Below are 25,452 nucleotides of genomic sequence, written 5' to 3' on the forward strand. Positions count from 1 at the left end.
TTAGCACCTCTCTGATCTCCACAAGATTCACACACAACTTCCCACTTCTGCCTTTAACTGGCCCTATTGCTACCCTTGTCATCCTTTTATTCCTCACATACCTATAGAAAGCTTTAGGGTTCTCCTTTATTCTACCTGCTAAAGACTGCTCATGTCCCCTCCTTGCTCTTCTTATCTGTTTAAATTCTTATCAACTAATCTGTAACTCTCTATCACCTCATCTGAACCATCTCATCTCACTGTCATATAAGCCTTCTTCTTCCGCTTAACAAGAGATGCAATTTCTGTAGTAAACCACAATTCCCTCTCTGCCTGACAGGGACATACCTATCAAGGACATGCAATATCTGTTCCTTAAACCAGCTCCAGATTTTGATTGTCCCCATCCCCTGCTTGCCCATTTTATGCATCCTAATTCTTGCCTAATCGCATGATAATTGCCCTTGCCTCATCAATAACTTTTGCCCTATGGCATGTACCTATCCCTTTCCATCGCTAAACTAAATGTAACTGAATTATGGTCACTCTCTCCAAAGTGCTCTACTACTACTAACTCAAACACCCGGCCTGGTTCATTACCAAGCACCAGATCCAGTGTGGCCTCCCCTCTTGTTGGCCCTTCGACATACTGTGTCAGGAAACCCTCCTGTATATTGGACAAAAACACTGATCCATCTGTACTAGAGTTATAGCATTTCCAGTCAATGTTGGGGAAGTTAAAGTCCCCCATAATGACCTCCCTGTTCCTTTCACTCCTACCCAGAATTCTTTTGCCGATCCTCTCCTCCACATCCCTGGAGCTCTGTGGAGGCCTATAAAAAACTCCCAGTAGTATGACCTCTCCTCCTGTTTCTAACTCAACCTTTACTACCTCAGTAGACAAGTACTCGTCACAAGTTCTTTCAGCCACCGTTGTACTGTCCTTGACTAACAAGGCCACACCTCCCCCTCTTTTACTGCCTTTCCTATGCTTAATGAAAGATCTAAACCCTGAAACCTGCAACATCCATTCCTGACCCTGCTCTATCCATGTCTCCGAAATGGCCACAACATCAAAGTCCCAGGTATCTATCCATGCTGCAAGCTCACCTACCTTATTTCAGATACTTTTGGTGTGAAAGTAGACACACTTCAAGCCAGCTTGCTGTCTGCTGTGATCATGAAATCCTGTCCATGCCTTCCCTCTCATCCTCCTGTGCACTGCAACTACACTTCAGGTTCCCATTTCCCTGCTGAGCTAGTTTAAACCCACCCGAATAACACCAGCAAATTTCCCACCCAGGATATTAGTACCCCTCTAGTTCAAGTGAAGACCGTCGTGTTTGTAGAGATCCCACCTTCCCTAGAATGAGCCCCAATTATCCAAGTACCTGAAACTGTCCCTCCTGCACCATCCCTGCAGCCATGTGTTCAGCTGATATCGCTCCCTATTCCTTGCCTCGCTATCACGTAGCACGGGTAACAAACTAGAGATAACAACTCTATTTGTTTTAGGTCTCAGCTTCCACCCTAGCTCCCTGAAATCCTGCCTTACATCCCTGTCCCTCTTTCTACCTATGTTGTTGGTACCTACATGGACCACAACTTGGGGCTGGTCACCCTTTCCCTTCAGGACCCCAAAGACACGATCCGAGACATCACAGACCCTGGCACCTGGGAGGCAACACATCAACCATGTTAACGGTTATCAGCAATGAAACATAGAAAACATAGATGTTGTTGGTGTGAGATTGACCATCTAGAGTCACAACAAAGTAACGATTTAGGAAGCACAGGCTTAGATGGAAGCATAAAATCGGAAAGATATGTTAATAGATCAAGTGAATGTGCAAAGCTGTGATAAATGGATGTCAGCATCAGAAAATGTGACTTTGGACCTAAGAAGATGAGGACAGGATATGTTCTAAATTATGAAAATCTAGATAAAGCGACGGTCTAAAGACATTTGGGGTCCAAGTACGCAATGTTTAGATTGTGCTGGAAAGATCGATTAACTAACTATAAAGATTAATAGGATGTTGAAGAAGAATACAAGGGGTCAGAAGTTGATGGAAACAAAGCCCTCGTTCTACTTCACCTGGAAGACAATGGGCAGTTCTGGCCACCACACATTTGGAAGGGTGTATTGGCTTCAGAGGGATTGCCCATCCCTAATTGCCCTTGAGAAGGTGGTGGTGAGCTGCCTTCTTGAACTGCTGCAATCTATGAGACACAACTAGACCCATAAGCCCTTAAGGAGAGAATTCCAGAATTATGACCCTGCAACACTGAAAGAACGGCAATATATTTCCAAGTCAGGATGGTGAGTGTCTTGAAGGGGAACTTGCAGATGGTCATGTTTTCATGTATTTGTTGCCCTTATACTTCTGGATGGAAGTGGTCATGAGTTTGGAAGGTGTGTCTAAGGATCTTTGGTGCATTTCTGTAGTGTATCTTGTAGGTCGTAAATACTGCTATTCAACATCGTAAATGCAGAGACTTGATGCTTGTGGATATGGTCCCAATCAAGCAAGCTGCTTTGTCCTGGATAATGTCAAGTTTCTTGATGTTTGTCACAGCTGCAAACATCCAGGCAACAGGGGAGTATTCCATCACAATCCTGACTTGTGCCTTCCTGGTGATGGCCAGGTTTTGGGGAGTCAGGGGGTGCGTTATTTGCTGCAGTATTCCTAGCCTCTAATTTGCTTTTATTGCCAACGTATTTATATGCTGAAAATGTGTTGCTGGTTAAAGCACAGCAGGTCAGGCAGCATCCAAGGAACAGGAAATTCGACGTTTCGGGCCAGAGCCCTTTATATGGCAAGTCTATTTGAGTTTCAAGTCAATAGTAACCCTGAGAATATTGATAGCAGGGGTTTCACTGATGATAACACCTCTGAATGTCAAAGGGTGTTAGATGCCTCTGATTGGAGATGATCATTCATTTGGTCCTCTGCGGGATGATGGTGCTAGATATGGTCGACTCCTTGTGAGCACCTGCGTGCAGATGTAAGTTTCCTATTTCCTACAATTGTTGTACACTCTTTAAACTTAATAGCACACTTTTAAAAATGACTAATAACTATGTTTTATCTAAACTCACAGGCTTGAAGCTCCTCGATCCTCAAAGCCAGCTTAATGGATGAAGGCAGAACATTCACGTGTACCTGTGTTTTTGTTTTTGCCACTGTTTACCTATTATTTACTTATCAATGCTACTTAACTGTGATCTGCCTGCATTGCTCGCAAGACAAAGCTTTTCACTGTGCCTCGGTACACGTGACAATAAGTTCATTTCAATTCAATTCATTGACGAGCATCTTTGCAGTGTGAATGTTGCTTGCCACCTGTCAGCCCAAGCCTGAATATTATCCAGACATTGTTGCATTTGAATATGGACTGCTTCAGTATCTGAGGAGTCGCGAATGATGCTGAACATTTTGTAACCATCAGTGAATATGCCCACTTCTGACCTTGTGATGGATGGATGGTCATTGGCGAACCATCTGAAGGTGGGTTGGCCAAGGACATCACCCTGAGGAACTCTCGCAGAGATGTCCTGGAGCTGAGATAACTGATCCCTAACAACCACAAGCATCCTCCTAAGTGTCAGGTATGAATCGAACCAGTGGTGAGTTTTCCCCATGATTTCCATTGGTTCCTGTTTTGCTGTAGTTCCTTGATGACACATTTGATTGAACGCAGCCTTGATGTCAAGGGCTGTCACTCTTACTTCACCTCTGGAATTCAGCTATTTTTTGCATGTTTGAAACAAGGCTGTAATGAGATCAGAAGCTGAGTGGCCCTGACAGAACCTAAAGTGGGCATCAGTGAATAGTTTATTGCTGAGCAAGTACTGCCTCACAGCGCCTGAGACCTGGGTTCAATTCCCGACTCAGGCGACTGACTGTGTGGAGTTTGCACGTTCTCCCCATGTCTGCGTGGGTTTCTTCCGGGTGCTCCGGTTTCCTCCCACAGTCCAAAGATGTGCGGGTCAGGTGAATTGGCCATGCTAAATTGCCCGTGGTGTTAGGTAAGGGGTAAATGTAGGGGTATGGGTGGGTTGCGCTTCGGCGGGTCGGTGTGGACTTGTTGGGCCGAAGGGCCTGTTTCCACACTGTAAGTAATCTAATCTAATCTAAGCACTATTGATGGCACCTTCTATAATTTTACTGATGATTGAGAATGGACTGATGCATAGTAATTGGCTGGAATATTTTGTCCTACTTTTCATGTATAGGACGTACCTGTTTAAATTTTCACATTGTTAAGTAGCTGGACTGGAACAGCTAGAGGAATGGCAACATACTACTGAAGAACAAGTCTTCAGTACAATTGCCAAAATGTTGTCAGGTCTATAACCTTTGCAGTATCCATTGCCTTCAATCATTTCTTCATATCATGTGGAGTGAATCAAACTGGCTTAATAAATCATCATTTGTTTTATACTATTCAGTGGGTTGCCTTTCATTGAAACATGCTTGCAACAGTGCAAATTTGGTTTATCAGTGAAACTGAAGACAATGGACATTGGTTTCATGGTCATCATTAGATTCTTAATTCTCAATTAAAGAGAAGTGAACAATGCACAAGAGCAAGGACAGAGTGGTCATATTTCAAGTAGAATGAAGACATTAGCTTGGAAGCAATCTCAAGATCATCTCTAAGTGGAGATGTTCAGCAAGGTAAGAACCAAATCTGTGCTGCAGTATGGAGGAAATTAAATCCTGTGTAGAAAGTACAGGGTTCAAAATTGAAGAGTGTCAGTAAATATGGTTTCATCTGGAAGTAGTATTTGGAGGCACACATGGTTGCAAGGAAGGAGATAAATAGGCAAGTGTCACATTGAAAATTATTATAATGTATTATCATTTGGATCATTCATTTTCCTCATCAAAAAGACAGTTCGCAAACAAAAAGTACACAATCAAATTGTTTCCAAAATAAAATCAAAACTGATGCAAAATACATAGAAGTTATGTTGGTAAATACAGAATATAGGGGAAAACATGATCATGTTAATGAACTCTGTATTACTTTGATCATAGCATACTTGTAAGTCTTTGGTTCTCCTGTAATAAGTTGCTCAAATAACAAATATAAATACAATAAAACAAAGAGTTGTGAATGTTGGAAATCTGAAATAAAACATAGAAATTGCTGGAGAAATTCAGAAGGTGTCTGTTTCTCTCTACAGATACCACTAGACCTGTTGGGTTTCTCCAGCAATTTCTGTTTTTGTTTCCAAAACAAATATGTCTGTTTAATGCAACAGAAACTAAATGGGGCAGCCAAATTGTTCTGGTGAAAGGTCATCAACCTGAAACATAGATACTGTCTGATCTGATTGAGTCTTTACAGCATTGTCTCTTTTTATTTCAGCCAAGTAGTTGGATTTTCTCACATAAAGCATATTCTGTGCAAAACCTGGCCACTTGTAATATTGAATTCTTAAACACAGTTATCTCAGTTATGCTCTCACCCACGTTAGAAATACATGTGTTCAAGTTCCCTCCAAAGATTTGAGTACAAGATCTAGGCTGATGCATCTGATCCACATCGAGGACCAGGAAACTGAGGTCCATTCTGCCCTCTCAGACAGATGACAAATACATCCATAGCATTTTTTCGTAGCAAATAGGGGAGATCTCCTTGGTACCTGAGATAATACTTGCCTTCAATCTAGACAACTAAAGTGGATTGTGTGATCATTTCTGTTTTTTTCTGGCATGGAACCTTGCAGTGTGCAAATTGGTTTCCATACTTCATCCATTACACTTAAGAAATATTTCATGAGTTGGAAGGTATTCAAGGATGACCTGCGGTCCTAAAAGATGCTCTATAAATGCAAGACTTCAATTCTTCTTTACTTGTAATCTCACCAAATGTATTTAAATTTCCCACTCACTCACCAGCTTGTCCTGTTCCCAGCACCAAGGCAAACACCAGTTGGAAGAGGAACCACTTGACCATTTCCTGTTTTGAGAAAAGGAAAGATCCAGATCACATTCTCCATTTGACTCTGAACATTTGCTTTGGATTGCATTCATAAAACAGTCAACCTTCAAATTTATTCAGTATTATTCATTTAAATGCACCCCAGACCTGCAGTCTCTGCCCTGAGCTGTGCTGACCCTTAAATGCTGACTTGCAACATTGCGTGAATTTGACAGTTTGCAGTGAATTTGAAAAGTTTTGTTCAACATTACAATGTCATTTACACATTTCCTCTTTAGCATTATACTCCCTCTTTAAGATAATAATATAGTCCAAAGCCCATCTGTTGACTGGACTATGACCTCTGATAGTTTTGGCAGTCTCCCTTCACAATGAGCCCTGGTAGGACACACTTCAAATTCTTCAGCAGCTCCACAACCCCACAAATCTCAGAATTATAACAAACCTCTCCCAAGCATGACTTGGAATTACAGGTACATGGAACTTACATCATTGAAACAGGTCATTCAGCCTCGACAGTTCATTCCAGGATTTAAGCTGTTCTCATCGAACATGATCAGCATAGTACTCCTCTTCCTTCCCCCCTCATGTACTTGTTTAGCTCCCCCTAAATTCACTTGCACTGCAGACCGCAGTTGCAAGTTCCAAATTCGCAGCACTTTCTGGGCAGTGATGTTTCTTTGGAATTCTCAATTTGATATCTCAATGATTACCTTAAATCAATAGTGTCTCATTTTGCTATTCCTCAAAAATGAATTTCCTCCACTTGTGTCAATTCTATCAAAATATGATTTTACATGTCATATATATTTTATATGTTATCATTTAAAAGTCTTCTATTCAGACACCCCTCAACCCTCTCCTTTCCTAATAACTAATATGATTTTTGTAAATCATTTTTCACCTCTTTATCACTTTTAGAACAGAGTATCCAGAACAGGATTTAAACGTGGTCTTACCATAGCTCAATACATGGTGCATAAAGCTTCTCAAATTTTTAGTTTCATTTCTCTCAAAATAAATCCGTGCGCCATTAGTTCGTCTTTGGAAAGACCTTACTGACCTGAATCACAACTTTAAGTGATTGGTGGATTTGCCCCATTGTCCCACTACCCAATTCATGTTCTTATTTCCAAATAATATGTGTTCCTTATTTTTATTAGCAAATCAAGATACCTGATGGTTATCCATGTTGAAATTCATTTGCCAATCATATGCCTGTTCTGCAAATTCTTCTAATTTATTGCAAACACACTCAGGTTGACCATTCTTTGTTCTCAATTGGTCATGAATTAAAACATAGTGGTTTTGATTAGAAAATCTGAACCACGAACAATATTGTTAAGAAGAAATGGTTCCTGTGAGGATTCCAGGGGGAGCTCACATCCCACCTTCTGGGACTCAGATGAACTATCCCCTTCTTTCTGAGAGCCAACTAATCTCTCTGCTGAAATTCATTTGAATAAAACTCACCCTTTTAATTGAAAAACATGAACTACCCTGTCTGTTCAGTCAACCACCACAGGCGGCATCTATAACATAAACCAAGGAACTGCTGATTCCTGAGGTAAAGAAATAAACCCTGGATCATTCCTGAAAATTTGAAATTTTCCATTGCTCAGGAACTAACACTTCCTGTTGCAGGATTTTTTGGGACTTTGATTATATTTTTAAAAATATTGTCAAACCCATTATTATCTATGGTATGTCCAAAGAAACAGAAGAACTCTTCGTGCACATCTGTAGACCCTTGTGGATGGCGGGACAGCAAGACAAGATGGTCAAGAAGGCATATAGAATACTAGTCTTTATTAATCATGGTATCGGCTGTAAGACCAGGCAGGTTGTACTGACAGTGTAAAAAGCACTGGATAGGCCACATTTCAAGTACTGCATTCAATTCTGGTCTCCGCATTAAGGAAAGAGGTAGTTGCATTTGAAATAGTATCGAGCTGATTGGAAACGTGGACAGATTGGATTCAATTATTTTTGTTGGAACAGAGCAGGCTGAGGGGAGACCTAAATAAAGTGTTTGAAATTATAAGATGTCTGGATAGAGAGGATAGGAAATCCTTGGTTGAGAGGTCAGTAAACAGGAGGCTTGAATTAAGGGTAAGAGCTATGAAATTTAGATGGGATTTGAAAGGATATTATCCACCCAGAGGTTGTGAGGGTATGGGACACATTCCCTATAAAAGTGGCAGAGGCAGAAACCCTCATCACATTTTAAAACTATGTGGGTATTCGTTTGAAGGGCATGAACCTACAAGGCTACAGACCAAGAGCGGAGAAGTTAGGTTAGGTTGGATTCCTCTCGTCATCTGGCACTGACCGAGGCTGAATGAGCCCCGTCCATGCTGTACAGTGCTATGTTTCATGCATCAACAGCTAAAATATGATTCATTTATTCCATGTTATGATATTGAGATGCAAGACAGTCATGCAAAGCACAGGGACAATTTTTGTTTCAGTGGGTTTTTATATGGGGTGAGGTTTCCTGCTGCTACTTCCTCATATACTCAATCCTTACAGCCGGGCCTCATCAGTAATGAACTGGTGAGGAGCTAGAACAAAGCACTTGTCTTGTTGGAGACCCAGTAGTTGGGATGACAGAAACCCAACAGAGCAGCTACTACTTACAAACAGTGCTTGACTTTGTGCAACACTGCAAAATTCCTCCTCTTGTTTTTATTTCCATTGGTTTCACTCGTTAGAAAAAAAGAGCTGCTGACTCACTATCACCTTACATGATCACACAGAAATTGAACGCATTTCAGCGGAACAGCATGCCAATTCACTGTGTGTTGAAGTGTTGTGACTATATGGGAGACAACAGACAGGTTTCCCTGTCAGTTTTAAAAGAAAAGGAAGTAGTATTTATTGCACATGACACCTGATAGCTAAAACTGTTTAAATAATGCTTCAGATCTCTCTGTCTCTCTTTCAGGCACATACAAGTCATCGAAAGAGAGAGTACAGTAAACTGTTTGTTGTCCTAAAAGAAAGTCGTTCATATATGCATCCTGTAGATTGGACTTGGATGACGTTGGGATGGACTTGGTGAATTTTCTGGATTCTGCACCAAGAAAAGTTGAAAAATGTTGATGGACAATTTATGTCTTTACCATTGGAGTCAGCAGCTCCTTAGTTTATGTTAAAGATGCTGCCTATAATGTTTACCTGGTCGGAACAGGCAGGGTACGTGCCTGCAGAAATAGCTTGTGAGAAAAAAATGGACCATTCCTCTTGCTATTCAATGGTGACAGTGTCTGCAGTTACAAAAATAGCATTAGGGCCTTGACAGTGTCATTAAAGTAAACAGATTCTGTGTCATCCTCCAGCTGACATGAGATGCATCTGCTTAACCTAGTCGTGAACCTTGGGTTTGTTCAGTCAGATTGCAAAAGCAGCAACAAACGTCATCAACTACTGGAATATGAATTGTCTTTTGGTGCCTTCTTACTACTGGTTCAGAGGCACACTGCCTAATTTTGACAGTACTTCCAAAACCTTCCCATTGTATGTGAGTGTAATATTTCAGACTCAGTGTGAATCTGGAGGTTGCAAAAGGTGTCGAGTGGGGTCATTAGGGACAGGGGAGTAGCTGGGTGGAGAAAGGTTTCTGTTCTGAATGGAAAGATGAAACTTCAGTTGCTGAGGACAAAGGAGTTTCATTTGCTGAGGGATAGGAATGTAGTTCTGACTGGGTTACAGGAGGGACAGGGGTTGTTGTTGAAACAGGAGTTGAGTTTAGGAAAATTGATGAAAAGGCAGGGTTTCCTCAAAATAAAAATGAACACCTTGCTTTCCACGGGCTGTCTTTGCAACTCAGTGAGCAATCCGTTAGATCAAGGTCTCAGAAATCAGTCTGAGCTTTACAGATGTTGTTGCTCCTGTGGAGCTCACAGTCTCAAAACTACAGCTCACGACTCCATGTCTGGGAGCTCCAGTAGCACATGTCGCCGTTAGCCCTGCTGTCCTGTGACTTTGATCCTTTGAGAATCTAAGCTGCAATACAGTACCAGTACTCCACTGTGAGGCAGCCTAACCTGAAACCCTAAACGTACATGAGGATTTCACTGAGACGCACAATAGAGAGAAAGTAACATCTGCCAAATATGCTGATGATCTGGATCAGGCAAGACATGTGCGTACTTTCAACAGTAGCTGGATTTCTTCTGCACAAACTAGATCATTTCTTCATGCTACATCCTCATGCAGGATATGGTGTAACACCATAATTCCATTGCTGAAACAACTTGAGAAATTCAGCACTTCCCAGACCAATGACGCTGAAAGCCACATCCGTTCAATGTTGCAAAACCAGTGCTGAACTTCACTAGGGCTCTGCTTAAATTAATTTGAATCAAACTTTTAGAATCTCGACAAACTGCATAATGTGCGACTTGTCTACCTCAGACACTTCAGATAAAATTGAACTTGAAGAATAAATACCTCTGGTTCCAAACAATTTGAGATTTCAGTCGATCTTTCAAAAATGTTCTGTTGATCTGAGAAACGACATTGAACATTTCAACAGCTGAGCGTTTTGTTATCCCAAAGCGCAGAATTGGTCAACACAGAAAGTGGCCATGCAGCCCGTCATATCTACATTGGCTCTCAAATGTATGATTCACTAGCGCCATTCTCCTGTCATTTCCCTGTAACCCTGGAATTCAAAACCGATTCCCTTCCCTGCTTCAAGTGAAACTGCCTCCCCCCACATTCTCAGACATTGCATTGCAGCCCACAACCACTCACTGTGTGGAAGAGTTTTCTCTCATGTTACTTTTGCTTCTTTTGCTAATTATTTTAAGTCTGAGCCTTCTTTCCCCATCCTCTTGTATGCGGGAGCAGTATCTAGAGTCATCTTAGTTTAGACTAAGTGCTGTCCCAAATGAAGCTGCCAACAGTCAGAAGCAGTGACTGTGAGTAACACTTCATAGGCTGGTCTTTCTAACTCCTCTGTAACAGTAAACGTCAGGAACAGTGGGTGAGGATAAGTGACTTTCTGGATGTCTGGGGGTATGGCAGGCTGGAGGTTGTGGGGATAAGAGAGCTCAGAAATGAAGACTAACAGGTGGTTTTCAGTGGTCAACCCCCTCCCCCCACCCCTTGCAATTTGGAGTGAACGAAGGCCCTCACACCTCGTCAATATGGTGAGTAGGTCATTCTGTTTTACTCAGTTGGCTGCTTGCCACTTTTCTTCTGGGAATATAGTTAATCTGAAACGCTTGTGAGAAGCAGACCATAAGACCACAGACCATAAAATATAGAAGCAGACGAGGGCATTTGGCCCATTGAGTCTGCTCTACCACTCGATGGTGGATGATATGTTTCTCAACCCCAATCTCCTGCCTTGTCCCCATACGCTTTGATATCCTTACTGATCAGGAACCTATTTTCTATGATTCTATCTCAGTCTTAAATACACTCAATGAGTTGGCCTCCACATCCCTCTATGGCAATGGCTTCCACAGATTAACCATCCTTTGGTTGAAGAAATTCTTCTTCATCCCAGTCCTAGAGGATCCTCTCTTTTCCCTGAGGCTGTGCCATCGAGTCCGAGTCTCTCCTACTCATGGAAACATCTTCTTCACATCCACTGTATCCAGGCCTTTCATTTTTCTGTAAGTTTCCAACAGATTCCCCCCTTATCCCTCTAAATTCCATTGAGTATAGACCCAGAGTCCTCAGTCGCTCCTGATATGACAAGCCCTTCATTGCTGGCATCATTCTTGTAAACCTCCTCTGGACTCCCTTCAATGCTAGCACATCCTCCCTTATATAGGGGGCCCAAAACTGCTCACAGTATTCCAAATACAGTCTGACAAGAGCCTTGTACAATGCCAACAGTACATCTCTGCTCTTGTATTTTAGCTGTCTCAGAATGAATGCTAACATTGTATTTGCCTTTCTATCTGCCAATGGAAGCTTCTTGTTAACCTTGAGAGAATTCTGAACGAAGACTCCCAAGTCCCCTTGTGCTTCTGATTTCCAAAGCCTTTCCCCATTTCAAAAATAGTCAATGCCTCTATTCTTCCAATCAAAGTGCATAACCTCACAATTTCCTACATTACATTCCAAATGCCACTTCTTTGCCCACTTTCTGAGCCTTTAAGACCTTCTGTAGCCTGAAGATTCCCCCCCGAGACGTGATCGACGATGCCCTCCACCGCATCTCCTCCACTTCCCGCTCCTCCGCCCTTGAGCCCCGCCCCTCCAACCGCCACCAAGACAGAACCCCACTGGTTCTCACCTACCACCCCACCAACCTCCGTATACAGCGTATCATCTGCAGTCATTTCCACCACCTCCAAACGGACCCCACCACCAGGGATATATTACCCTCCCCTCCCCTATCAGCGTTCCGCAAAGACCACTCCATTCGTGACTCCCTCGTCAGGTCCACACCCCCCACCAACCCAACCTCCACTCCCGGCACCTTCCTCTGCAACCGCAGGAAATGCAAAACTTGCGCCCACACCTCCTCCCTTACTTCTCTCCAAGGCCCCAAGGGATCCTTCCATATCCGCCACAAATTCACCTGCACCTCCACACACATCATTTATTGCATCCGCTGCACCCGATGTGGCCTCCTCTATATTGGGGAGACGGGCTGCCTACTTGCAAAACGCTTCAGGGAACACCTCTGGGACGCCCGGACCAACCAACCCAACCACCCCGTGGCTCAACACTTTAACTCTCCTTCCCACTCCACCGAAGACATGCAGGTCCTTGGACTCCTCCATCGCCAGAACATAACAACATGACGGTTGGAGGAAGAGCGCCTCATCTTCCACCTGGGAACCCTCCAACCACAAGGGATGAACTCAGATTTCTCCAGTTTCCTCATTTCCCCTCCCCCCACCTTGTCTCAGTCGATTCCCTTGAACTCAGCACCGCCTTCCTAACCTGCAATCCTCTTCCTGACCTCTCCGCCCCCACCCCACTCCGGCCTATCACCCTCACCTTGACCTCCTTCCACCTATCCCATCTCCATCGCCCCTCCCTCAAGTCCCTCATCCCTACCTTTTATCTTAGCCTGCCTGGCACCCTCTCCTCATTCCTGATGAAGGGCTCTGGCCCGAAACGCCGAATTTCCTGTTCCCTGGATGCTGCCTGACCTGCTGCGCTTTAACCAGTGGCACATTTTCAGCTCTGATCTCCAGCATCTGCAGTCCTCACTTTTTACTCGAAGACCTTCTGTAGCCTCCCTACTTCCTCAACACTCCCTGTCCTTGCACCTATTTTTGTATTATCTGCAAACTTAGCAACAATGTTCTCAGTTCCTTTGTTCAGATCATTAATGTACAATATGAATAGTTGTGGTTTCAACATGGATCCCTGCCATTCTGAAAGAAAACCCTTTATCCTCAGTCTGTACCTTCTGCCAGTCAGACAATCTCTATTCATGCCAGTATCTTGCCCCTAAGATCATGGGTGGCACCTTGTCAAAGGCCTTCTGGAAATCCAAATAGATCACGTTCATTGTCTCTCCTTTGTCTAACTTGCTCATTACTTGATCACTTAAGGCCCTTAATTAGCAAACCAAGCATATACCATAAATATTTGTGCCACCCGTGGACAGAAATCCAATAATGCCAAAAGTTTCGTTGTAGGATTTAATATAGAAACTTTATTTTTTCTTTATTAATTCATGGGACATGGGCATCACTGACCAGGTCAGCATTCATTGCCCATCCTAACTGACCTTGAGAAAGTGGTCGGCAACTTCCTCAAGTTAATTTATTCTTTGCACGTGTGTTCATTTGCATTCTTAATCTTCATTTTTTTTCTCTAATAATCCTCCTGCAATCTCCAAGACCATTTTGTTCATTGACTCCTTTATATTGCTCGTTCAACTGTTGTGTTGCTTGTTCTATTCCCAATCTCCAAGATTGCCTTGTTTCCTGTGCCCCATAGTTCTGTACCGCTGTAAGTGCCCTATTGCAGGGTACATTCACATCTCCTGGACGTTTGACGAAGACAGGCCAGATTTTTATCAATCAAGGCTGGGACCTTTTCCCCTGGAGTGTAGGTGGTTAAGGGGTGACCTTATAGAGGCTTTTAAAATGATGCAGGATACAGATAAGATGAATGGCAGGTGTCTTTCCCCTATGGCGGGTGTTTTCAGGATGGGGGGGTTATTTTTAAGGTGAAAGGAGAAAGATTTGAAAAGGGCAGGAGAGGCAACATTTTTGCACAGTGAGTGGTTCGTACGTGGAATGAATTTTTAGAGGAAGTGGTGGATGCGGGTACAGTTGCAACATTTAAAAGACATTTGGACAAGTTCACAAGTAAGAAATGTTTGAAAAGATATGGGCCGATGGCAGGCAAATTGAACGAGTTTAGTTTGGGATTATGGTCGTAATGGACTGGTTGGATCGAAGGGTCTGTTTCTGTGCTGCATGACTCTATCACTCCATAAGAAGTCATTACCAACTTCAAGCGCTGTCCTGCATTTGAATGGAAACACTGATGTTCAAAAGGCTATCTATTATAACACATTGTGCCATGCATCTGTTGACCATCTGTAACTGCCAATGAACTGAGTGGCTTTCTTGGCAATTTCAGAGTCAATCCCAATTTTGTGGGTGAGAGTCACAGGCTGGTCAGACCAAGTAAATATTGCACATTTCCTTCCCGAAAGGATATGACAGAAACAGATAGGTTTTTACAAAGATTGTTTTATAGTTACCATTACACTAATTTTTCATGTTCCTGTATTTATTCACTGCACTTACATTCCACCAGCAGTTATGGTGAGATTTAAACCCATATGCCTGGAATATTAGTCAGGGGTTCTGGATTACTTGTGACATTTCCACATCCCTTAAAATGTCACACCCATTGGTCAAAACTGTGAGGCAGATACCAAAAGAGTTGTTTGGCAATTAGTTTTTGCCAGAACATTCTCTTTTCTAACTTCAAGCATTGACTGACTGTGAAGTACAGTTCTATCAGGATATGCAGTCTATTAATCATGCGGACATTCATGTAGGCAGAGAGAGTTGCCATGTGTTTCAACGGCTACGTCATCGACGAATCCTTTCCACAAATACACATTGCTGTCCACTGATCCATGTTACAATCACGACAGGAAGCAACAATGATTGTTTTTTGATGCAGAAAACTGAGCCCAGTTATGATACTCCACAACAGAAACCAGTTCAACACACAGCAAGAATAAAATCCCTGATTGTCTCGGTATAAGTGGAGCAGTTCTAGTTCATTTACTCTCAGAAGAAGGCTACTGATTTAACAGAGGATATTATCTTTTCTGAATCAGAATGTTGTGAGTTCCAGTTCTGTTCCAAAGAGCACAATATCCAGGATGACACAGCAGACAACGTCACTAATTATTAACCCAACCTGTGTGGTTCTTCATGATGTGTTGGTGATTTGTCTTTTCAGACTGCTGTGGTCCATCTGATGCAGGTGGAATAGAATGCTGCTTGGAATAGAATTCCTGAATTTTGACCTAACAACAATGAAGAGCTAGCAATACATTCTAAATCTGATGCATGGCTTGTTTCCATGTGCCTGGCGCCCATATTCTGTTGGATGTTGGAGATTGCAGAATTGACTGAAGCAGCCTATGCCAATATGCAGCAAGACTGAGACAACTTGTAGCATTAGGCTGCTAAGTAGAAGTTGTCAGGCAAAATGGTGGAGTTGTCCTAAGTCATTGACTTGTAATCAAGAGCCATAGGAAACAGCCATACAAATTCTGTGGTCACAAGAGCAGACCAGAGGCTAGGAATTCTGAAGCCAGCAACTCAGTTCATGATTCCCAAAGTCAGTCCACTATCTACAAGGCACAATTCAGGAATGTGATGGAAACTCCCAACTTGTCTCAATGAATATAATTGCAATAATATTCAAGAAGCTCAATACCATTCAGGAGAAAGCCGTCTGCTTGATTGTCACATCATCCAACAAGGTAAACATCCATTCCCTCCACCACCATCACAGGGTAGTAGAGTGTACCCTCAACAAGATGCAATGCAGCAATGAGACAAATTTGTGACATCAAATCTGGACGGGAACACCACCACCTGCAAATCTCCTTCCAAACCGCACACCATCTTTTCAGAGTCACTGGGTCAAATTCTTAGAAATCACATCCTAATAGTATTGGCATGCCTGCTCCAAATGGACAGCAGCATTTCACAAAGGCAACTCACCAGCACTTTCTCAAGGACAATTACAGCCATGGCCCACCTCTCATGAAGGAATAGGAAACTTTCCAATAATGTTGTTAATGGACACTCACTGAGATGCTGCAGTATATCTGCAGGAGATGGTATTATGCAATAGTAATGAAGGGAATGCACGTTTGAAGTAGTGGATCAGGTCTCAATCCAGCAAGCTGCTTTGTCTTGAGTCATGTCAAACTTACTGACTGAAACTCGAGTTGTATACATCCTCGTAAGCAGACAGTATTTCATCCCACTGCTGAAACGTGCCTTGCAGGTGACAAAAGGACTTTGGAAAGTGAGGAGGCGAGCCAGTTCCTGCAGAATCCCCAGCCTCTGACCTGTATTTATAATCACACTACTGCATTTACATGACTAATTGATTTTGTTTTTGACAGTGGTAATCCCCAGGATGTTGACTGTGGCTTTTAAGTGACGGAAATGCCAGTTAATATTGAGAGGAAGTTGTTAGATTTTATTCCATTAGCACCAACCAATCCCTTGCCTTTGGGTTGCATGATTGATCCTTGTCACTTATCATTCCAAGCCTGAGTCATATCCAGGTTTGGATTCCTGCAAGAATGAACTACTTTGTTACCTAAGACTGTAGAGTAATGAATAAATCTCCTCGCTTATGATGAAGGGAAAGTGTTTGATAAAGCAGGTTGGGTCCAAAATACCCCTGAGAAATTCTTGCAACAATGTCCTGGCACTGAGATGATTGGTCCCCAATAATCACAGCAGTATGACTCCAAACAATAGAAAGATTTCCCCCGATTTCATGTAGGCTTATTGCTATGTACGTTCTGACACATGCTGCCTTGATGTCAAGGTCAATCACTCACCTCATCTCGAGAATTTAACTCGATAGTCTCTGCTTAGACCAAGAATGCAATGAAATCGGAGTTGAATGACCTTGGAAGGAACCCAAACTGAGCAAAAGCTCATAGCAACTGCACCCTCTATCATTTTGTAACTGATTGAAAGTGTGTTTATGGGACGGTATTTGGATCAATGGATTGGTCTTTTGTTTTGGACAGGGTGTAACTGAGAAATGCCCATTTTGTCAGGTTGGTATTGTTTATTGATAATATATTAAACTGAGATCATGTCTGCCCTTCCTGCTGTAAAATATATCATCATATAGCATTATTTCAAACAAAAGCAGGCCAACTCTATCACTAAAATCCCTGAAATAACTGGTTATTATTTTATTACTGTGTGTGGACCTCGCTGTATGTTGATTAGCTGCTGCATTTTCCATATTATAACATTTTTCAAAGTATTTTTTGAAGTTCTCAATTCACTTCAAAACTTCTTTACACCTTCTTTAGGTTTTGAAAGGCACAATATAAATGAAACCTGTCTTTCCTTCTTCTGAGGCTCTAGTGGCACAATGGTAGTGACCTTATCTCTGGGCTGGGTTCAAGTGTCACATGCTCCAGAGTTGTGCAATAACATCTCCGAACAGCTTAACAAAGAAAGTTTCTTTCTTTTTGCGTCATGCACCCAAAAAAGCACTACCATTTCTTATGGACTGCAATTTAATTTCAAAAATAGCACATTGTGTGCAGCATCTCATATATATGAGGGTGTTGCTATGAGCTGCTGTAGAAACACATCACAAACTTCTCATTTCCTGTTTTCAGTTAAAATGTGCATGAGTCATTTGATTTGCAGCTCAAGTTCACACATTCTGAATTGATTACTAATTGATATGTAAACCAGCAATACTCAAATAAACCACAACATTACAATATTTTCACCAAGGCATAAATAAGGTGAACTTTCCTTTATGGAGACATAGAATTTTACACCCAAAAAGAGGTCATTCACCAAATGCCAGTATTGCATTAGAGAGTCCTAATCCTTGTCCTTTTCAAAATTTATTTTTAAAATATTTAGTCCCTTATCATTTATAAACTATTTACTCTTGAGATGTTCACTTCCATCATGATGCCTTGTAAGTGTGACTCAACATGAGCTTGGAATTAATCTTCCAACCTGAGCCCAGAAGTGATGTATAACATTCATTTACATATGAATTCAAAGCAATAGAACACCATGAGACCCCTTGAACCTTTTTTCCTATTAAGTACGATCACAGCTGACCTGATTGTAGTCTGCATTTTCCTGTTTAACCCTGATATTCAGTTTCAAAGTAGAGTCATATTGGCCTTGAAATGTCAACACTCTTTCTCCCTCCACAGATAGTGCCAGAGGTGCCAGGTTTCTCCTTGCACTTGCAGTTTTTCTTTCAGACCTACAGCATTCATTGTACCATTTCAATATTTATAATCATGCAACAGATGAACAGGCCATCTGACCTAACACGTCTGCGCCAACCATAATACCAAAAAGTGTTCCTTTCTTCAGTCACAGTCATGTAGACTAGGCTATATTAAACTGGACATGAAGGACACATGAAACTAAATTTGATAATCAGAATATTGTGATCTGATGAGTAAGATAGGAGTAACTTGATTAGAATGTTAAAGTTGTTAAGGAGAGCACAGAGAGCACATAGAGTGGTTCGCACTGCTGCCTCATAGCACCAGAGACCCGGGTTCAATTCCCGACTCAGGTGGCTGACTGTGTGGAGTTTGCACGTTCTCCCCGTGTCTGCGTGGGTTTACTCCGGGTGCTCCGGTTTCCTCCCACATTCCAAAGATGTGCAGGTCAGGTGAATTGGCCATGCTAAATTGTCCGTAGTGTTAGGTAAAGGGGTAAATGTAGGGGAATGGGTGGGTTGCGCTTCGGCGGGTCGGTGTGGACTTGTTGGGCCAAAGGGCCTGTCTCCACACTAAGTAATCTAACCTAATAGAGCAGATATTTGAACTATTTGAACTGGCTGGAGGATTAAGGACTAGAGAACAAGGTGGAATGATCAGAGCTAGACCTTTGAAATAATATTAATAAAATGCTTTAAATGGTATAACAGGCTTAGGCCTCTATTCCATTGTTTCTTTTAAATCTAAAATATTTCTTATCCAAAGGCAGTTGTATGGATAAGGTTGGTGATTGGAAGACTTGAGGAACAGGCTCAAGGAGCTATATGGCCTATTCCTACACTCTGAAGCAGCTATTCAGAATTGCATTAGGTTGGGCAATATCTCATGGTTTCTTACTTTGCATTTCTTCCACTAACTGTGTGAATCAAACTGGGATGTCAATGCCTCGGATTCTTACCGCAAATTTGGTACTATCTATCATCTTTCAACTTAATCATTGTCTCACCAGGTTCACTGGAAGTGTTAAGTGGGGATATAGCACATGATGCGATCAGATGCTTCACAACTCTCAGGTTACATCATTGGAAACATAGAAAATAGGACTAAGAGTAGACCATTCAGCCTTCCAAGCCTGCTGCACCACTCAATGTGCAACCAATCAGTATCCTGTTCCCACTTTTGCCTTATACCCTTTCATCCCTTTAATCCTAAGAACGATACCTCACCCCTTCTTAAAAACATTCAATACTTTGGTCTCAATCACTTCCCGTGGCAGAGAATTCCGCAGATTCACCATTCTCTGGATGAAAACAGTTTTCATCTCAGCCCTACCCCATAGCCTTAAACTGTTACCATGGTTCTGGACTCTCGAGATTGGGAACATGCTTATTACATTTACCCTGTCAAGTCCTGTTAGAATTTTACAGGGTCCTATGAAATACCTCCTAATTCTTTTAAACTCCAGTGAATACACTCCTAATCAATCCAGTCTCTCTTCGTATGTCACTCCTGCCATCCCAGGAATCAGTCTGGTAGACCTTCATTGCACTGCTTCCATCTTTCCTCAGGTAAGGAGATCAAAATTGCACACTGTACTCCAGATTTGGTCTCACCATGGCCCTGTACAATTGCTCCAAGCCATCCCTGTACTGGAGTCAAACCCTCTCACTAAAAAGGCCAATATACCATTTGATTTCTTCAAAACATGCTATACCTTGCATGCTTACTTTCAGTGACTGATCTACAAGGACACCCAGGTCTTGTTTCAGCTTTCCTTTTCTCAATCTATCACCATTCAGATAGTAATCCACCTGACTGATTTTGTTACCAAAGTGGATTACCTCAGATTTATCCACATTATACTTCACCTGCCATGCACTGGCCATTTTAACTTGTCCAACTCATACTGAAGCATCTCTGCATCTTCCTCAAAATTCTTATCCCGCTTTGTGCCAACTGCATACTTGGACATATGATACGTAGATCCTTCATCTAAATCATTGACATATATATTGTGTGCCAAACACTGCGGTACCCCACTAGTCACTGGCTATCACTCAGACGTGACCAATTCATTTCAGTACATGACCCTCAATCCCATGTGCTTGAATTGTATATGCTAACCTCTTAAGTGAGACCTTATTGTACACCTTCTGGAAGTCCAAGTAAACCACAACCACTGGTTCACCCTTATCAAGTCTATTAGATACAGCCTTGAAAAACTCACAATAAATTTGTCAAGCATGATTTCCATTATGTAACTCCATCCTGACTCTGTCCAACCCTGTCACTGTTTTAAGCGCTGTGCTATTAGATCCTTTAAAATGCACTCTTTCACATTTTCCCCATGACTGATGTTGGGTTAACCAGTCTATATTCCATTTTTTCTCTCTACCTCCTTTTTAAATAGTCGGGTTAAGTTAGCAACCCTCCAATCCATAGGAATTGTTCCAGAGTCCACAGAATCTTGAAAGATGACTACTAATGCATCCACGGTTTCTAGGCCTATTTCCTTAAATACTCTGGGATTATCAAATCCAGGAGATTTTTTGGCCTTTAATCCCACAAATTACCTCAACATCATTTCTCCACTAATACTGATTTCCTCTCTCCCACTAGACCATATATTCTCCAACATTTTTGGACATTATTTATATTCTCCTTTGTGAAGGCAGAAGCAATAATATGTATTTAAGTGCTCTGCCATCTCTTTGTTCCCCATTGTAACTTTTCCTGTTTCCGAATGTGAGGCATCTGCATTTGTCTTTACTAATCTTTTTCTCTTCACATACCCATAGAAGTTTTAGACAATCAATTTGCATGTTTCCTGCAAGCTTTTTCTTGTATTTTATTGCTCCTCTCTTCACCTATCCCTTTGTCCTCACTGACTGAAATGCGAACTGCTCCCAGTCCTCAAGTCTGCTCCTCTTTTTGGCCAATTTGCGTGTCCCTTCCTTGGCTCTAATACTATCCCTAAGTTCCCTTGTTAACCATGGCCGAGCCATCTTTACCTTTGTGTCAGACAGGAATGAACAAATTGTTTGAGTTCCTCCATGCGCTCTTTATGTTTGCCATTGACTATCCACTGTCATCCCTTTAAGTAATGCTCCTTGATTTATCATAGTCAGCTTGCACTTCATACCATTATAATTTCCTCTATTTGGGTTCAGGACGCTCATCTCAGAATCAACTACATTACAGTCCATCTTGATGAAGATTTTTATCATACCACGGTCACTCTTCCCCAAAGTGCCTCACACAGTGAACTTGCCAGTTATTCCTTTCTCATTCCACAATACCCAGTCTCGGACAGCCTGTTCGTTGGTGGGTTCCTCAATATATCGATCCAGGAAAAACCATCTCGAGCCCACTCCAGGAATTCCTCCTCTTTGGTATTGTTACTGATTTGATTTGTCCAATATACATGCAAATTAAAGTTCCCTATAACCAAGCCGCTCACCGTTCTGACTCGGAAATAGATCACTGTTCCTTCACTGTCACTCGGTCAAAATTGCGCAATTCTCTCCCTAAGGGCATTGTGGGTTAACCCATAGCAGTTCAAGAAGGGAGCTCATCACCACCTTCTCAAACACAATTAGGGATGGGCAATAAATGCTGGCCAGCCAGAGATACCCAAGTCCCCCGAAAATGAATAATTACAGATGTTGCTTGCATCTCTGATTTCATGTTTAATGACTTTCCCAACATTACCACTATGGTTTGTGTGTCTATTTACAACAACCACTGTTGTTTTCTGTCCCTTGATGTTTCTAAGCTATACCCCTTCACCACAGCTAATATCCTTCCTCGTTATTGTGTTCATGTCCTTTTTAACCAGCAATGCTACTCCACCTCCTTTTCTTCTTTGTCTGTCCTTCGAAAAACTGAATAACCCTGGATATTCAGTTCCTATCCCTTGGCACGCTGCGGCATGTCTCTGTAATCCCAACTACATCCTATCCATTCATATCTACTTGCATGAATAATTCTTCACTTTATTGTGAATATTTCATGCATTAAGACACAAGGCCTTAAGTGTTGCACTAATTTTGCACTAATGCTTGAATTCTTCACTGATCACTTTCCTTATTTCAACTTCTGTCTTTTGTTTTTGCCCTTGTTTCTACATCCATTGATTCCAAGTACAGATTCCCATCAGCTTGCCATGTTCGTTGATACTCTCCCCAACCACAAGCAAATACTCTCCCTGGGACATCAGTTCCAGTCCCTCCCCGGGTGCAACCTGACCAGCTTGCAATGATCCTATCTCCGAAGAAACAGTTCCATTGCCCCGGGAATCTGTGACAGTCTCCTTTGCATTTTCTCTCTCATCTGATATATCCTGCACTTCCTACTCTGACTAACGCGTGACCTACTAAAAATCCTGAGATCACTACTTTGATGTCCTATTTTTTAATTTGTTTCCTACCTCCATATATTCTGCTTCAAGGACTCATTCCTTTTCTTACCTATGTCATGGGTACTGGTATGTACTATGACCACTAGCTATTCACCATCCCACTTCAGAATGTCTTGCAGCCATTCCAAGGCATCCTTGACCCTAGCACCCAGGAGGCAATATGCCATCTTTGGAGTCTTAATTGTGGCCAGACAGAAGTGTCAATCTGTTCCTTTACAATTGAAAGCAAATATTATCCCTCTCCGGTGCAACACAGCCAAATATCCGGCTTTTATGACTTTCCTCTAAGAGGCCATTCCCTCCAACGGTATCCAAAATGCTAAATCCGTCTTGCAAGGTAATGGTCACAAGGAATTTCTGCACTGCTCTGTGTTGATCCAGGTTAGGGGACTGATTGGAACATTACAATTCAGTTGTATTGTACTGGTGTTAGGCTAGTGTGGTCATTTATATCAGCTTTGGCTTAGGAATAATACCCTCACCTCTGAGTCAAATGGCTGTGGGTTTGGTCCCACCTCTGAGATCTGAGACATATTACCTCCGCTGAAGTTTCAGTCCCATAGTGAGACAGTGTAGTACAGTCAAAGATGCTGTCTTTCTGAGTAGATGTTAAAGTGAAGTTGTGTCTACTCTGACACTATTTGAAGAGGCATTCACGCTGTTTCCAACCCAATAATTTATCCCTTTACCAAGATTGCTTTCAAAAAACACAGTCGCTGGTCCTTTTTGTTTCATTAGTTTGTACCAACCTGCTGTGCGCAAATTGGCTTCTGTGTTTCTTGCCATTTAAAACACTTTAAAAGTACAAGTTTTTAATTCATTCAAACAATGCACATTTGATGCTCTTTCCTAATTACCCTTGTAGGCTGTGATGTACTTTGGAACATCTTGGATCAAGGAGGATGCCGTATAAAGGCAAGACATTCTTTCTTTCCTGATAATTATTCAGTGAGGTCTACATGATGGTACACATCAAGTATAAATGTCAAGAAAGGGTAGAATTGAGTCCTAAACTGACATGCCTTCAGTCATGACACGTACGGCCTTGAAATTTGCAAACTGACGCCTAGGTCGGATTACCAGAAGCATGCTGTGTATTTGTGAAATTATAACTAACCATCCGTTGTACAAAGATTTTCAATTAGTATAAGGAGGGAACCAAAAGGAATCATGCAACACTATGCCATGTAGTAACATTTATTAATTCAATAAGTCCAAGATTAAATGCAACAATTAACTCCATCATCTTCTTGCCTGAAACTGTAATCCAGTTTGTTGGCGCAATGTCCCCTCATCAGATGCATAATCACATAATACATATTTCACCACTTACCAACAAAATTCTCACTGCTGGGAATGTGGCAATCATTCTCATTCACCCGTGTTGTTACTGCAACCTGCTACAAGCATTAGACTAATCCCTCAGGACATGGAAAAAGCAACTGTTGAGTCTAACAGGATTCAGAAATAGAATACAATGATGTGAGTCAGACAATTAATTCACCTACAAACAACAGCAGGAGTTCATATGTATCTTCTCTCCACTGAAGGTATCGAAACTGCAACTTGTACAGTTAAGTATGGCAGTTTGAGAGAGAAAACCCCTGTAACGATTATCTAATATTGACATCTAAAAGCCTAAAGCTTTGTATATCCTGTAACTGTTTTTTTTTTGAAGTCAGGGATAAGTTCTTGTATGGTTTGATGAATGTAAAGGATTGTGCCCCATGGAAAATATGAATTAAAAAATGTGGCACAACTTATCTGGTCAATAAGGGGAAGGTAAGCACTGGCATAAAATAAAACAGCAATTTGTGATTGCTGGAATTTATACTCATTGTCAATGCCCACAGCCTCCTCCCCCATGTGGACGACCTTAATCTGTTCACACATACATCACAGGATTTAACTATTTAAAAAGCCATTTTCTGTTGCTTTATGAATGATGGTAAACATTTTGTGCAGTACAGGTCTCACACCCTGATCATAAAAACAAGCTGCGGCATTATGGGAACTATTAGAAGATTTATATAATGCAATCTAATTGTTAGGTCTGACGTTGATGGTTACTTAATTTATTAAGATGATGAATAGATCAAACTCACCAGTGGCACAGAAATTTGTACACAGCAGGTTGGTACAAACTGTGATGGAACAAAAAGGCCAGCAACTGTGTTTTTCTTAGGTAATATTCACTGATAATATTTGCCTGCAGACCTGTTAACACTCAAGAGGCAGCAATTCAAAGAATATGTTCAGTCAATGATCTGAAATCCCACTGAAGCTCTGTGCAGACCTGCAGCTGGGACAGGGATAAGCCAGAATGATATTCCCCACTCTTAAAATGAAAGCTGCTCATCAGTGAATGGGAGATTGTCTTTAAATTGCTGAGTATGGGGTTTCAACAGGAATCCTTCATTATAAAAGAATTCTTATGTGTAAAAGAAGGTACATTTGGGAGCTTTCTTGATTCAGAGGTGACAACTTAAGTCTTAGAATTGGTAGTTTTGTTCAGAAGTACAGGACACTCTCGGCTGAAGTGTTTAACATCAGGAAGATCAATTTCAGGAATTCAGGTTTGATTCACAAAGGCAAGGAAGTGAATACTGGAAATGTTTAATAGGGAAAAAAAAAGTGTGAAAATCAATGTTAAAGAATTAAA

At 41.7% G+C, this 25,452-nt stretch overlaps 1 protein-coding gene across 1 annotated transcript in view; it reads right to left on the minus strand.

The window, feature by feature from the left end:
• itgb2 (integrin, beta 2) overlaps positions 1–25,452 on the minus strand; it is a 102,401-nt gene that overhangs the window by 56,545 nt on the left and 20,404 nt on the right. The window contains exon 2 of the mRNA XM_060827593.1: positions 5,892–5,955. Coding sequence (XP_060683576.1) covers positions 5,892–5,952 — 61 coding nt within the window. The 5' untranslated portion in view covers positions 5,953–5,955. The remainder of the gene's footprint in view (positions 1–5,891; positions 5,956–25,452) is intronic.

The sequence above is a fragment of the Hemiscyllium ocellatum genome, chromosome 7 (assembly GCF_020745735.1).
Source record: "Hemiscyllium ocellatum isolate sHemOce1 chromosome 7, sHemOce1.pat.X.cur, whole genome shotgun sequence".
Classification (NCBI taxonomy): Eukaryota; Metazoa; Chordata; class Chondrichthyes; order Orectolobiformes; family Hemiscylliidae; genus Hemiscyllium; species Hemiscyllium ocellatum.